At 40.6% G+C, this 16,979-nt stretch overlaps 1 protein-coding gene across 13 annotated transcripts in view; it reads right to left on the bottom strand.

Moving 5' to 3' along the window:
• Positions 1-16,979, bottom strand: part of BCAS3 (BCAS3 microtubule associated cell migration factor) — a 1,423,373-nt gene that overhangs the window by 845,065 nt on the left and 561,329 nt on the right. For 12 of the 13 annotated variants that reach the window (XR_011026249.1, XR_011026248.1, XM_068268730.1 and 9 more), the window contains exon 17: positions 10,144-10,188. The exons of the other annotated variant lie outside the window; for it this stretch is intronic. Coding sequence is in view for 10 of the 12 variants with exons in the window: in XM_068268730.1 (XP_068124831.1) it covers positions 10,144-10,188 (45 nt within the window). In the remaining 2 variants the exon portion in view is untranslated. The remainder of the gene's footprint in view (positions 1-10,143; positions 10,189-16,979) is intronic. 13 annotated transcript variants of the gene reach the window in all.

Genomic DNA, 16,979 nt, shown 5'->3' with positions numbered 1-16,979 from the left:
TACGCACTGACCAAGTTTGTGAGCTTTGCGGTCTTTGGAATCAATAATCTGCATTGAAATGAAACAAATCTGAATGGCTGTGTGTGGCTCCACCCCCTTTTTAGAATTTGAACCCCAGTCACCTAATAACCAACTGTACCAGGTTTGAGGCCTGTGCCATTAACAGTTCAAGAATGGTAGCAATTAAATATTCCCTTTGAAAAGCAACAGGTGAAGTTTGATTCACTTTTGTAGACTCCACCCACTTTTCTGAATATTAATCCCAGTCACCCAGTGACCAACTGTGCAAAGTTAACTGTGCCAACTGTGCCATTAACAGAATGGCTGCAGTCTACATTTTCCCAGTGAAATTTGTATTTGTCTCCACCCACTGATGACCCGGCGCTGCCCGGGTATGTTTTTGACTGGTGTTGGCTCCGCCCACTTTCAAACCCTAACACACAAACACTCAATGACCAAGTTTGTGAGCTTTGGGGTTTCTGGCATCAATAATTTGTATATTCCCATAGAAATTAAACAAATCAGATAGGCTGTTTGTGGCTCCACCCCTCTCCAGCATTTGAACCCCAGTCACCCAATGACCAACTGTAGCAGGTTTGAGGCATCTGCTATTAACAGTGTAAAAATGGCAGCAATTTAAATATTTCACTTGAAAATCAACAGGTGAATTTTGATTTGCTATTATAGGCTCCACCTACTTCCCTGAATATTAATCTCAGTCACAAAGTGACCATCTGGGCAAAGATTGGGAACCCTGAAATAAACAGTGTAAGAAGGGCTGCAGATACACTTTCCCAGTGAATGCTGTTTTTGGCTCCGCCCACTTTTTGTAACCTGGACACAAAGTCACTACTCAATGCCCAAATGTGTGAGTTTTGGGGTCCTTGGCATCAATAATTTGTATTTTACCATGAAATGAAACAAATCTGATTCACTGTTTGTGGCTCTGTGCCCTTTTCTGAATTTGAACCTCAGTGACCCAATGACCAACTGTACCAGGTTTGAGGCTTGTGCCATTAACAGTGCAAGAATGGAAGCAATTTTAATATTCTCCTTGAAAAGTGACATGTGATTTTTGATTGGCATTTTTAGGCTCCACCCACTTTTCTGAATATTAATCCCAGTCACCAGCTATGCTAAGTTTGAGAACCCTGCCATTAACAGTGAAGAAGGGCTGCAGTTTACAATTTCCCAGAAAAATCTGTTTTTACCTCCACCCACTTTTTGTAACCTGGACACACAGTCACTACTCAATGACCAAGTTTGTGAGCTTTTGGGTTCCTGGCATCAAAATTGTGCTAATGGAAGCAGTTTATCCAGCAAAGAAATCTGGCTCCGCCCTTTACTGAATTTGAACCCCAAACACTTAACGACCGACTGTAGCAGGTTTGAGGCCTCTGCTATTAACAGTATGAGAATGGCTGTAGTTTCAACATTCCCCTTGAAAATCAATAGGTGAATTTTGATTGGCTCTTGTAGGCTCCACCTACTTTTCCGAATAATAATCCTAGTCACCCAGTGACCAACTGTGTCAAGTTTGAGAACCCTGCCATCAACAGCGTAAGAATAGCTGCAATTTATATTTTCCCATGTAAAAAGTTAGTTGTTTTTGGCCCCGCCCACTATTTATAATCTTGACATACAGTCACTTAATGACCAAGTTTATGAGCTTTGGGGTCTTTGGCATAAATAAGTTGCATTTTACCATTGGAATTAAACAAATCTGATTGGCTGTTTTTGGCCCGCTCCCTTCAGAATTTAAACCCCAGTCTCCCAGTGACTGACTGTAGCAGATGTTAGGCCTCTGCCATTAAGAGTGCATGAATGGCAGCAATGTAAATATTCCCCCTGAAAATAAACAGGTGAATTTTGATTGGCTGCTGTAGGCTCCACCCACTTTTCTGAATATTAGTCCCAGTCACCCAGTGGCCAACTGTGCCACGTTTGAGAACCCTGCCAATAACAGAATGGCTGAAATCAATCTAACAAATCTGATTGGTTGTTTGTGGCTCCACCCCTTTAGTGAATTTGGACCCCAGTCACCCAATGACTGACTGTATCAGGTTTGAGGCCTCTGCCACTAACAGTGTAAGAATGGTAGCAATGTGAATATTCCCCTTGAAAATCAATAGGTACATTTTGATTGGCTGTTGTAGGCTTCACCCACATTTCTGAATATTCATCCCAGTCACCCAGTGGCCAATTGTGTAAAGTTTGGGAACCCTGCGATGTAAAACATGAAGTTGTTGGCACCGCCCACTTTTTCTAACCTTGACATGCAGTCACTCAATTATCAAGATTATCAGCTTTGGGGTCCTTGGTATCAATACTTTGTACATTTCCATTGAAAAATAAACAAATCTGGCTGTTTGTGGCTCCGTCCCCTTCCTGAATTTGGACCCTAGTCACCCAGTGACCAACTGTACCAGGTTTGAGGCATCTGCTTTCACCAGTATAAGAGAATGGTAGCAGATGAAATATTCCCTTTGAAAATCAAAAGGTGAATTTTTATTGGCTGTTGTAGGCTCCACCCACCTTCCAAAATCTTAATCTGTCACCCAATGACCAACTGTGCAAAGTTTGAGAACCCTGCCATTAACGGTGTAAGAGTGGCTGCAGTTTATATTTTCCCAGTAAAAGTTGTTTTGGCTCCGCCCACTTTTTGTAACCTTGACACACAGTCACTCAATGACCAAGTTTGTGAGCTGTCGGGTTCCTGGCATCAAAAATGTGTGAATGGAAGCAGTTTATCCACCAAGGAAATCTGATTGGCTGTATGTGGGCCCGCCCCTTTAGTGAATTTGGACCCCAGTCACCCAATGACCGACTGTAGCAAGTTTGAAGCCTCTGCCATTAAAAGTGTAAGAATAGCAGCAGTTTAAATATTCCCCTTGAAAATCAATAGGTGAATTTTGATTGGCTGTTGTAGGCTCCACCCATTTTCTTGAATCTTAATCACATTCACTCAGTGACCAAGTGTGGCAAGTTTGAGAACCCTGCAATTAACAGTCTAAGAATGGCTGCAGTTTACATTTTCCCATTTAAAATGAACGGCTGACATTTGATTGGCTGTTTTATGCTCCGCCCACTTTTCCTGGATTTGTAACCTCGGTCAGACCAACTGTGCCATGTGTGGGGACTCTGGCTTGATTACTGTGAGAATGGTAGCCTTTTACATTTTTTCCATTGACTTGAATGGGTGAAATCTGATTTGCTGTTTGTAGCTCTGCCCAGGTGTGCAGGGGGGGGGGGGGGGGGGGGGGGGAAGCCGCAAAACCCCCAGAACATATCATCCCAGGTAGTAAGGGATCTGTGTACCAAGTTTCGTTCAAATTGGTCAAGCCGTTTTCGCGTGATCGCGGCACACACACACACACACACACACACACACACACACACACACACACACACACACACACACACACACACACACACACACACACACACACACACACACACACACACACACACACACACACACACAACACACACACACACACACAACACACACACACACACACACACACTTTGAAAATATCGGGTATTACCCCTTTAACCACTTCACCACTGAGGGGTTTTACCCCCTGAGCACCAGAGCAATTTTCACCTTTCAGCGCTCCTTCCATTCATTCGTCTATAACTTTATCATTACTTATCGCAATGAAATGAACTATATCTTGTTTTTTCCGCCACCAATTAGGCTTTCTTTAGGTGGGACATTATGCCAAGAATTATTTTTTTCTAAATGTGTTTTAATGGGAAAATAGGAAAAATGTGGGGAAAAAAATAATTATTTTTCAGTTTTCGGCCATTATAGTTTTTAAATAATGCATGCTACTGTAATTAAAACCCATGAAATGTATTTGCCCTTTAGTCCCGGTTATAAAACCATTTAAATTATGCCCCTATCACAATGTTTGGCGCCAATATTTTATTTGGAAATAAAGGTGCATTTTTTTCATTTTTGCGTCCATCCCTAATTACAAGCCCATAGTTTATAAAGTAACAGTGTTATACCCTCTTGACATAAATATTTAAAAAGTTCAGTCCCTAGGGTAACTATTTATGAATTTTTTTTAATTGTAAATTTTTTAATTTTTTTTTAATTACCCAAAAAAAAAAATGGGGAGTGTGGGAGGTAATGAGTTAATTTTATGTGTAAAAGTCATTTATTTGTATGTGAAAAATGTGTAGGGTGTAGTTTACTATTTGGCCACAAGATAGGCCACAGTAACTTTTTGTTTTAATGCGACCTCCAAGCTTCCTTCCGGAAGCTTGGAGGAAGTATAAGGAGGCTGGACACGTGAGTTTTTTCTCACAATGATCGCGCTGCCCATAGGAGAGCAGCGGATCATTGCGGGGCTTAGATCAACGAACGGGAATGGATTTTCCCGTTCATTGATCTCTGGGCGAGCGGGCGGCGGCGTGTTTACTAGCGGCGGGCGGCGTGTTTACGAGCGGGAGCGCGGACAGCGTCGGGAACGCGGAAAGTACGTATTTCTCCGTCCCTGGTTGTTAAAGGATGGAAAAAGGGGCGGAGAAATACGTACGCGCGGGGGTAAAGTGGTTAAAGATCCGTAAAGCTACAATTATTCTCCCATAGTGAGTGATATAATCATCACACAGAGGGATATCTAATAATTTTGTAGTTGCATACACAACCAGTTTTTCAAACTGCTAATATTGAATTAAATAGGTATAACGTGTATATCAATTTGTAAATATAATATATTTTATTGAATACAGAAAATTGATAAAAGACAAACAAAGTTAAAACCAGGGCACGTTGCGGAGCCTAAGATCTGCATACCTGTGCGATATAAGTATTCACATGCACACATGCCACACGCACTGCACACACTCACTAAGCACAAAAAATGGTGGTACCACCTCCCAAATCTCTACATGGAAGTAAGTTCCCTAACTAGAAAAATGAAAAATGGAAAGTCTGTCCATTGTGTAGATTTCCGCAATGGATATGCCGCTGTGATAATATTGCACTGCAGATTTCTTGCATAAGGTTAAGTTGCATGTCAGGGTTAGTATTAAGCAATAGAAGCCTTCATGCTGTTATTTCCACAAAGCAAGCAGTTGTACAAGCGAAAGCACAGAAAAATGGTAAGAGTAGGATTGGATCTCACCACCATCATCTGTCAGTCTATGCGTGCCCTTTTCCAAATTGTCCAGTCTGCATGGCTGAAGCAGTGGCCGAATACTGCACCGATAAATGTCCTCAGGAATGCAGGGGAGCTGTGTGGACCTACTAGCGGCTGGCGTCCCAGCCTGCTTGTGGTAAGGTCTCCACGTCTTAGCGTTCCTTGATGCACTCCAATGAGGTCTTTGCAGAAGGTAATGGGGCGGCAGAACGGCAGTCAGGAAGTGAGCGTGGACAGTGAGAGCGGCGCGCTCGCTCAGGTGCGTTCTGGCACACACACACACACACACACACACACACACACACACACACACACACACACACACACACACACACACACACACACACACACACACACACACACACACACACACACACACACACACACACACACACACACACACACACACACACACACACGATTTTATATATATAGATTTCTTTCCAGCATAAAAGAATACTCAAGATAAACTGATACTTCCACACACAGCAGCGTATCTAAGTCAGTGCATCATTGACATCACAAATCAGAGATGTTCTTAATTTACATTTTCTATAATTATGAGATACAAATGGACTGTGGTTAAAGAATGGAACTATAAGGACTTTTTCACACAGGTAGTTGAACTGTGTGCCTGTCGTGTAGTTCATCCTCTGACCTGCTGGCCAACAAGTGTCTTTTGGCTGCAGTTTAATGCAATAGATTGGCAGTGTTGGTAACCACACACTACAGTGTTTCACACTTTTACACTTGGTGCCATATGCAATTCACTTTTTCACCTGAGTTTTCTCCTAGGTTATATTTTTTAATTTGTCAATAAAATGCCTTTTAGGCCATCAGCCAGCAAGAACATACTAAAAATAGTTTTGATAGTACTTTTGCACTTACTTCTCAATACTTTTTCATTTGAAAAGCGCTGGACAGTTATTTTAAATAGAAGATGTGAAATTATCTCCTAGGAGAAAATGTAGGAGAAAAGTGGAATTGCATATGGGCTTTGGTCCGGTTATACAGCGTTTATACAGCAGCAAAGAACTGTTTCATGTTTAATCTGAGTGTGGTGGCATCATAAGAACGAAAGCCTCCTTACTGCCCATATCACATGAACAACAGAGAGGCAATAAATGCGCTACTGGGAGCTACACGTGTAAAGAAGGTCGAAAAAGGGATGTTAATTTATTTAAAGCTCTTATTTTATTGTATAATTTGATCATACTTTTCATACATTAGAAGGAAGTGTTCATTTTCAGCTTTTCTGTTTAGTGAACATGCCCTTTTTTTCAATGCAGGCAGTGTCTATATGGTCAAGAATTTATTTCAGCAGTTGTAAGCAGGGCTGAGGAGTTGGAGTCGAGGAGTCCGAGCAATTTTGGGTGTAACCTAAAACTGTGGGATATCTAAAAGAAGTCATATTTTTGGAGTACAATTGTTTACATCATCAATTTATTTTTAAGATTAGGTTTCAGAAAATTAGCTTTCTTTTAGCTAGGTGGTTGTGGATCAGACGTGAGGAAATGTTTTTTTATTGAGGAATGGGAGGTTTAAGTTAGGCATCACAAAAAGGCCCTTAATCAATTCACTTTTTCTCTAAAGTTTTCTCCTAGGAGGTGACTTTTTAGCACCCTGCTATTGAAAAAGAACAAAAAGTACTGCCAAAATCATTTAGAGTATTTTCTTGTTTGTTGTTGGCTTAAAATGCATTTTATTGATTGGTGTGAAAATATCACCAAGGAGAAAACTTGGAAAGAAAAAGTATTTTGAAAGGAAGAGGAAGTTAAGGCTAGTTATCACTACGGATTTTTTTTTTTTTTAAGACAGAGAGGTTATGATTAGGCATTAAGTAGAGGATACGTTGGGGTAAGCAAATGATGTAACAAATGTACAAACCATCAACAAACATAACAGCACACAGCAGACTTAAGGCCCATACACACGGGCTACAACTGTTGCTGGAAACACATGGTGCGCGCATGTTGCGGCAACAGGTCCTCCATGTGTATGAGGCGCGCGCAAGCAACTGTTGCTAATCAGAGCTGTCTCCAGGCGATTGACTTGTTCAATCCCCGGCAACAGCTGTTGCAGCAACCGTCCCTAGTCTCAAGTCGGTGCAGTCGTGTGTATGCTAGTCTCTAGCAACTCTTGTGAGACTGACAGTTCATTGAACCTGCGACAGAAGTTGCTGAGCAACAGTTTGCGCTATGTTGCAGACAGGTTGTTGCCGCGTGTATACAATCGTTGCTTGTATACAACTGTCGTTGCTGGAGACTTTCAACTGTTGCGTGTCTCCATGCAACTGCAGACATCCGTGCCTCATGTGTATGTAGCTTTAGGAAGTGATCAGCAATAACAACTGAAAGATGAAACTAGCATCTAGTTCTCACGCAGTGGAACCAAATGTATGCTCAAATGCACAAGAAGCAGTGGAGTGTAAAACAGCATTAAATACCTGAGAACGTTCACCACCCTTCCCAACACTATTTAAAAAATCTATATTTTACAGTTTTTGGTTACATTTAGTATCCCACAATCATGTTTCATTCCAATGAAAAAGTTAATCTGAATGAGAATTTCTAGAAATCAAAAAAGAGAGACAGCTTCAAATCTTTGAAGATCACGTTAGGTTTTACAACATATCTGAGGAAAGAATCATTTTATAAAAAATATATGTTTCAAGCAACACATTAAAACAAAAACAAAAAAACGGGGATAAGCTTACAGCGAGTATTGGATAGCTTCGACCTCTGGACCTTCAGACCGCACTGCATGTACTGTATCCAAACCAAACATATTTATAAAGTAGAAATTACTGGGCACACCTATAATTTACTCTCAAAAACCATTGGGAACCCAGCTTGTTTGCTGCACTCACAAAGGTAAGTTTAAACTCTATCATTCAAAGAAGAAACCCTATATAAATATGATCTAAAACCCCGCCACCTTCTCTGGGCCTGAGCTCTATTAAGATGAACTGAGGCAAAATGTAAAACTATTCTGTGGTCTATAGAATTATAATTTGAAATTATTTTTGGATCTTAATCTTCCATGCTAGCAAGAAGAAAGCTGATCTGGCTTGTCATCAGAACTTTGTTCAAAAGCAAGCATCCATGATTGTATGGGAACGCCTTAGTGCATATGGCATGGGTAGTTTGTAAATTCATTAATCGTAAAATATACATACAGGTTGTGTAGAGATCCTACAAACCTCTCCTAAATTGATTAAAAAATGATTCTGATCTGACCCAAACAAGAGCTGTACACTTCTGCCACCTGGAATAAATCCAATCTGATACTGTTGGATAATTTTTAGTTTTCTGGTGATCTGTACTCTGAATCTGGAGATATTACAAAAATTCCATTCTCACCAAGTATGGCTGTGGTTAAATATTGTCTCTACTGTGCTCAAGAGAGTTAATATGCTCTATATTTTACCTGGACTAAATCCTTGAAAACATTTGCCTAATTCACATATCCCCGGTAAAAAGCACACCGCAATTTTACTAGTACTAACGCCACGGGAGTAGGGTGCATTATGCCAGTAATGCAGGTTGCTCTAATAATGTGTGCTACACTATTTTGCATAGTCCAGCGACTTGCCCCCGATGTCTAACTGTAGCAGAAAGAGAATAGAGACTGGTGCCCTGAGGGTGATTTCAGGTAAGTCTGCTCTTAGTATTTTTTTTTTATCCTGGCTGGTATGTGTCTTATTATGGATATGCTCACTGCATAGTTAGGATGCAGCTGCATCCACCTTTAGCATAGGGTCTCCTCAATGGGATTGGCTTTGTCGCGGCTGAGGGGGCTTAACCCGCATGCCTGGGGATATGTGGCACCAACAAATCACGAAGACTGAACTGTTGTTTTCATAAGCTGGCTTCATATGAGACTAAGCAGAGCAAAACTTCTGCTCTAAGAATAATTGTCCATACTAATTTCTCTATTTTCAGAATGAATACACACAGGGCAAGGCTTTACTGAATAAGCAAATAAAACAATATTTACAAATAGGGATGACCATTGAGATGGAGATAATTCTGAGTTGTGGCAGCATTAAGTAAATTCTAGATACAAATATATGCAGCTTGAAAATGACCCAATCAGTTTGAACCTTGGTGGGACTAAATTGGTCCATTTTCAAACTGCATACATTTACATACAACATTTACATAATCCTGCATGAACTCAGAATTATTTGCATCTCATTGATCATCCACATTTACTGATGATCTAAAATCCAGAGACACTTCACCTATTGAGGTATTTCAATAACAATATGTGACACTATTTGCATCTTGTAAGTAGGCCCCTTGGCTCAGTAACTATGGTAGCCTATGCTAAGCTTCACACAGATATGTATATTACTATATTGGGAAGCATAATGGCGTAGTGGTTAGCGCTCTCGCCTTGCAGTACTGGGTCACCAGTTTGAATCCCAGCCAGGGCACTATCTGCACAGAGTTTGTATACTCTCCCCGTGTCTGTGCGGGTTTCCTCCAGCCACTCCATTTTATTTCCCACATCCCAAAAACAAACAGATAAGTTAATTGGCTTCCCCCTAAATTGTTCCTTAACTATGATACATATACTACACACAATACATACATAGACATATGACTATGGTAGGGATTACATTCTGAGCCCCTTTGATGGACTGCTAAGTGACAAGACAACGTATACTCTGTACAGCGCTGTGGAAGATGTCAGTGCTATATAAATACTACATAATAATAATATTACTGTCATGCTGTATTTGGTTAGTTTTCTTTTAGAAACTGCTGATTTTGCATTAGTGCTGAAACTACCATCACATCCAGTCAAAGATAGAAAACATCCATGTTGGCAACTGGCTGGTAAATGTATCTCAACCAGGAAATCAGGTACAAATATTTATGTAACAATATGGTGCCTCCATCAAACCAGAAAACAAGAGATGAGTTACAGCTGGGCAAGAGAACATGAATTATAAGCATGCTGGGGATTCAGAACTTACCAAGGAGCTTTGATGGAAAAACATCCTGCTCCAAACAGGTAAGGTCTTCACATAGGAGGGGAAAAGGCAGAACACATTAGATAAAGATAAATAACTCATTATCATACATTGATCAAAGCATGTGTTTGTGCTATGCAAAATGAAAGAAAATAAAAAAAAATGCCTTGTGCAATATAAAGGTACAAAACAAGATGCATTCCCATATCCCAATCATACTGTTAAGCTTGTGGGCTGGTTCACACTTGCAGCAGATCAAAATATTTCAATTTAAGACAGATCAGGTTTTATGAAAACATTAGTTTTCCACACATTTTTTTTTGTTTGTTTCCAGTACATTTTAACGTACGGTAAAAACGTGGTGGGTGTTTTTAATATGGTAATATAGTTTTTTGACTAAAAGGAAGGAAGTGGGAGTTGTTATGCTGTGCCAAGCAATTTTTTTTTACACATATGGCCTTGTTTAATGTACCGTTTTACATGTTTACATGTTAATGTACTAAATGTTAATTTGAGACTGCTGGTACACAGGTTGTTAATGTACTGCTAGAATAACGCTCGGTCGGCATGTTTGAAACCCTGCTCGAGCCCTACTTGTAAACAGGAAATCCGCAAAGATGACACTGAGGGCTGGAGCATGAAATTTCGGCAATACGCTTTGGCATAAGATTTGTGTGCAAAGGTCTGTGTCTGAACAGAAGTTCCATTTGTGCACTGGCTTTAATTGCCTCCGTGGGGATCCACTCTCCGGACAAAAGTGCCAATTTCAAACTCTGCTAAATTTTCAGGAACATATCCAACGGATCCATTTTTAAGTCAAGATGGTCAAAATATTTCTAATATGATCCATCCCTCCATTTTTTTCAGCTCCATAAAGCATACCGAATGGGTACATTTTTATTGCAAGTGTGAACCGGCCCTATCTCCAATTTAAGTAATCTTGAAAGCAGAAGACCACAAATTTGTCAACTTGCACGTTGCATTTAAAATCCCAATGTGAGCCAAACTTTAGCAGATGACACAAGATATAATCATTAAAATGTCACAATGGAATACAATATTTTGAGGAAAACCATAATTATACAAAGTATGCTTGAGCTTCTGGATATAATGTGGACTGCATCAGAGTGGAACAACATTTGTCAAAAGACTAGACATCAACTGGAGTTATAAGATATCCATGGCCTCTTAGCTGCTGCATAGGGAGAGCTTTTTCTAGCATACACAATTATTAAACTCCAGGCATAAATATTTCCCAGATCTGTGTAGTTACAAAGTGGCATAGATTGTATTGATCAAGAACCTTGATAAGCCAAATATATGCACATCAGCAGGCCAGAATTCCATAGCTATTAGCTCCAAACTGCTCCACCCCCTACAGTCTGACTAGCAGGATGCCTATGAATCAAGCTGAAGCAATCATTTGCACAAAGGCCTTTATTCCCCTTTTCTCCTAGTTTTCTTCTAGGTGTTATTTTCACACCTTACCAATAACATGGCTTTTAAAGAGACTCTGAAGCGAGAACGTTTGCCCCTGCTAAACCGCCGCTATCGCACCGCTAAACGGGGGTCCCTTCACCCCCAAACCCCCCACTGCAAAACTTGGTCGCAGACTTGGTCGCTCCTGGAGGCAGGGCTAACGGCTGCAGCCCTGCCTCCAGTCGCGTCTATCAGCGGCGCATCGCCGCCTCTCCCCCGCCCCTCTCAGTGAAGGAAGACTGAGAGGGGCGGGGGAAGGGCAGAGATACGCGTTGACAGACGCGCGTGGGGCAGGGCTGCGGCGGTTAGCCCTGCCCCAACCAGGAAGCGCTCCCCCACTGCACCAAGGGGATTTGGGGGTGAAGGGACCCCCGTTTAGCGGCGCGATAGCCGCGGTTTAGCAGGGGCACACATGCCCCTGCTAACTATGAGGTCTGAAGCGAGATTTATTCTCGCTTCAGACTCTCTTTAAGCCATAGAAAGTAAGAAAATACTTAGAATGATTTTCACAGTACTTAGTCACCTACTTGTTGGTTATTTTACAATTGAATTGAATAAGGGCCGAACTCATTAACTCTGCTGCTTCAGATCACATAACCACAATACTTAAAGGAGATTTTTTTTTTTTTTTTTTTATTACTGCAGGAAGCTTCTTTGACATAAATAGTTAAAGGGACTCTGAGCACCTCTCATGGGTATGCCTTTAAGGCAGACGACTTCCAACAAAGTCGTGCTATGACCCCTCTGAAGGAGCCTCTTGCAATGTCACTTCCTCTTCCTGCATCATTCAGTGATGCACTTCTCTAACAGAGAAGACAGGGGTGACCCAGAAGTTATAACATATCAAGATGGCAGCCACGATTTTTAAATTGAAATCTAATAAAAACTATTTGGTGTAGAATGGTGATTCAGGCATCAAATGAAACAGGAGAGCACAAGCTGCAGAAAGGTATGCATCTTTAAGTATTTTGCAGTACTGGTCGGAGTCTTAAAGGCATGCCCATGAGAGGTGCTCGGAGTCCCTTTGACATCTGTACATAGAACAAAGATGCTGGGTCTCTACCTAGATTTAAGGCCTACTGGCCAATTTTTTTGCAAGTACCACAGTGCAGAGCACAACGTTTCGACCACAGAGGTCTTTCTCAAGTGCTTAAGCACTTGAGAAAGACCTCTGTGGTCGAAACGTTGTGCCCTGCACTGCGGTACTTGCAATAAAAATTGGCCAGTAGGCCTTAAATCCAGGTAGAGACCCAGCATCTTTGTTCTACGTTTGGAAGTAACCCTATGGTGGATGAGGGCTTTCGCTAGTTAACTCCCTGGTGCTGTAAAGGATTGGGCTACAGCGTTGGGACATTTGTATCCCTTTGACATCTGAACACTGTTAACTAAGCTATTATATTTAGATCTGTGCCTGGAGATGATCTTTAATAGCACCCATCAGGGTACACAATTCTTCCACTGGTAGTTGGTAATTCACAGGCATACAATATTAGAAACAAGAGCCACAGGACTGTCTCTGCAGATTTGCAGATATCATATATGTTATGTGAGCTTAAAATAAGACTTGCATTCCAGCTTTGTGTTATTTACAGCACATATACTGCACATACTGTACTTGATTATAGAGTATAAATAGAATCTACGATTTTTGACTAAGGCTGGGAGCACACTAGGCAGAATCACATATGCGTTTTCCATTATGTGCTATGGAAAACGCATATGCGATTCTGCCTAGTGTGTACCTACCCTGAAAGAACACATACAATGGTTGATTCCACCACTGGTCCGGCCGCCAGTCTTGTACCCCAACTAGCCCCATTGGCAGGGATCTCTTTTCCCCTTACCCTTTCTGCCTGGTTTTGCGGTCACTGGCATCCAGCCCACCACTTTCCCATCATTTAATAAGGTGCAGAGTGGTAAGCAAAGCCTCAATGCCTCCCAACTCCCCCAATCTTTGCTGTTTCAATCGCCACCATTAGTTTCCCTTTCTCCCACAATGCTTAGAACGGAGTGTTCTAGAGAGGGAGTATAGAGATACCTGTACTGCACTGCACTGGCCATCTATGTGTCCACCAGGTCTAAGACACTGTCTTCTGGCTACCTAAACTCCCAGGGTCCTGAACACCTGCTTTATATTGGCAGAGGATGGAAGAAAGAAAACAACATTGGAACACAACAGTGGCTAGACTCGGTGGATACACGGGTCTGCAGCAGCCACATTTATATTTGGGCATATGTAGCGATCTATAAGGCTAATGACAAGTAGGTGTTCTTAAATAGAAAATATGTCCAAGAGAACCTTTACTAACCTTCAATATAAGCGGATTGTGATCTTGTCTCATGATTTAACACTATCTACTACATTGGAAAAATATTTGTAATTAAGCCAAACATCTATTATCATCAAAGCCTGGCTGCACAAGCACTTGGAACCTATTATAAAGACTGCTTGCATAGAGAATTACAATTCATTTTTTAGCAAGAGTCCTCAAACAAGAGTTAATAGTCTATATGAAATGAGGAAAAGGATGCAGAAAGTAGACAAAGAACAACTAACAATTTTTCCCAGATGTTTTTACTGCACATTCAAATTATTCTTTTGGGTTTACAACTAGTAAACAAAAACTCAATTTCCAAATTTGATTTACCTGGGACTAAACTGTACTGACACCCTCATAGAATAGAAGAACCTGTGCACTAACCTGGACACAGTCAATAATTCAAACTTCAATACACCTTAATTGTATTTTTTAAAAGAGGAATAAAATATGAGCATATGTTATTCATTTATTTATTCATATAGTATTTAAATAGTGCTTACGCAGCACTCTACAGAGTAACTATTTTTGTCACTAACTGTACATCAAAGGGACTAACAATCCAATTCCTACCATGATCCCTTACAGTTTTAGGCAAATTATGGGGAAAGCCACTTAACATATAAGGATGTCATGGGAACGTGGGAGAACACCTACACAAGCACAGGTAAAACATGTAGATATGGTCTTGGGCTTGATTCCAACCAGAGACCCAGCACTGCAAAGAAAGGTAGCTATGCCACTGTGCCACCCAGACTTTAATATAGAGGTATATCCCAGTCCAAGTTCCAGTAGCTGCACTTCTGTTCCTGTACCTTCCTGTTTCTTCTTCAAACTTCTCATTCTTGATGTCTAGTTATCTCCTCTTGTCCGAGACCAGGGCTGTCCAACTTCACTCCATGAGGGCCTTATCTATGCCAATGTTTAGGATGGACTGAGAAATGGTGACATTTGTTCTACTTGATGAACCACACCTTTCCTGATCCAGTCCAATCAATTAATTTGAGCTGTGCCAAAGCGAGGACCTTCGACCCTTGAGGATTGGAGTTGGACAGCCCTCTCCAAGACCATAAACACCCAGATTCAACTTTCATGCTGTTCTTGTCCCAAATTATCAGCATAGGCAAACATAACATGGATTTGTGCTATAGCTGTTTTTGACTATGTAATTGCCCTTAGCAACCATCACCTGGAATCCTGTTATCTCTTCCTAACCCCAACAAACAAAGGCATGTAAACACAACTCAAGTTCTAGCTTTTTGTTCTTCTATGTAATTTAACAAACAGCTTTAGTCTTTTGATTAATCACTGCCTGATTGCACGCCTGCCAAAACGCCTCCAAGAGGTCACAAAACATATCAAAATAATATTAAATAGTAATACATCACTCTAATTTTGGCTATGAATGGTACTCATGACATCGCAAGACGAAAGAGTAGGAGAAAATGAGATCCATGGCAAAGTATAGAGGCAGTGCTAGTTCAGGTGTCATAGCTGTAGGTAAACTGTGCCTGAACTGTAAAAAATCTACACTTGTATTTACTCATTTATTTACAATATGAAACATGGGGTTTTTTTTGTTCCAGAGAGTGTTTAGATAAAAAAGGCATCCTGGAAATTACAAAGTTAGAACTCTTTGTTGCTGCACTAAGGATCATGACAAATACGTGTTACCAAACTGAGTATTGAAAGTTGTTTATTATTAGAACTGCAAATAACATTGTGCTGTAGTGCTGAGTTGCATGCTACCCAACATTATGCTGTAACAGCTAAAAAGCAGTTAAATATTTTTTCCTATACAGTAGTGTGCCAAACCATTTTAGGACCACACAGTATGAAGAGCTCTATGTTGGGCATCAAGACTCTTATGGTGGCCATACATGGTACAATAAAAACGTTAGATTATCCCGTTTATTCGATCTAAATGATCGAATCGAATGAAAGTTGAAAATATTTTTTTCCGATCAAGAAATTCGAGCGATTATCCCGTTTTTTCGAGAAAAATCAGATCGGACATGCTGGAAAACTCTTTATATTCGATCTAACGGAATAATCGAACTAAATTATCTAATCGAAAAAAAAAAAGAAAAATTGTACCATGTATGGCCACCCTTAGATGATGTGCAGCTCTGACTTTTATCAGCTTGCTGCTGTCTTAGCACCTCCCTGAAGGTAAAAGTATTAATGTCTTATTTCATTTTACATAGTGATTGAATTAATAAGGACTTTCTCTGTGATTGCATTTTGAGGACAATTGTACATGCATGCATTGGAGTTCATATAAATGTTCAGTTCAGAATTTCGAAATGGCTGTTATGCTAAAGCTCCATTGACTGTTCCACTGGGGTGAGAGTAATCCTTAGAGTGCAGAGTGACCACGGGCCTTCCCCAGAACGTACCGCAATGGATTGATGGACATTGCAGCCTAGTGCCCACCAGGTTGCACTCCAGAGTCCTTTAACAGTGGGCAGGAGAACAGGTGACATCCCAATGTGGAGGCAGGTAGTAGTACCTAATTGAACAAGTATATCCGGAATCCAAGTTGGAGGTAATGGTACAGACTAGCCAAGGTCGGTGCAGGCACCAGGGTTCATGGACGGTGGGACAAGCGAAACTGTTATTTTAAAAAATCCTACCGTGGATGCAGCCTCTAAAACTGCGTACCACCAAGGAGGTTAATTATAATCTAAGAAGCTGATATTGTGGAAAGCAGGGCTGAGGAGTCAGAGCAATTTTTGGGTACCCGGAGTCGGAGTCTGGAAAAAATGCAGCGACTCCTAATGAATTGCAACTGTAATTAAAATAGAAAATATGATAAAATGTTCTATTTTTCAGATAATAATATTACTATAATAATAATTATAATAATTTATATATACAGTAATAGCTCTGCTTAGTGCACAAAAATGAAATAAACCAATCAAAAAATAGTTACTTGTGCTGCTTCAAAAAAGCAGTCCCCGTATTTTTAAAGTCATATACACACATCTTATTGTGTCTGTATATATGATGTGTACACAGGAATCTTTTATACAGTGGGTT

The sequence above is a fragment of the Hyperolius riggenbachi genome, chromosome 2 (genome assembly GCF_040937935.1).
Source record: "Hyperolius riggenbachi isolate aHypRig1 chromosome 2, aHypRig1.pri, whole genome shotgun sequence".
NCBI classification, from domain to species: Eukaryota; Metazoa; Chordata; class Amphibia; order Anura; family Hyperoliidae; genus Hyperolius; species Hyperolius riggenbachi.
The sequence above is the reverse complement of the archived record's forward strand: the minus strand, read 5'-3'. Positions and strand labels throughout refer to the sequence as shown.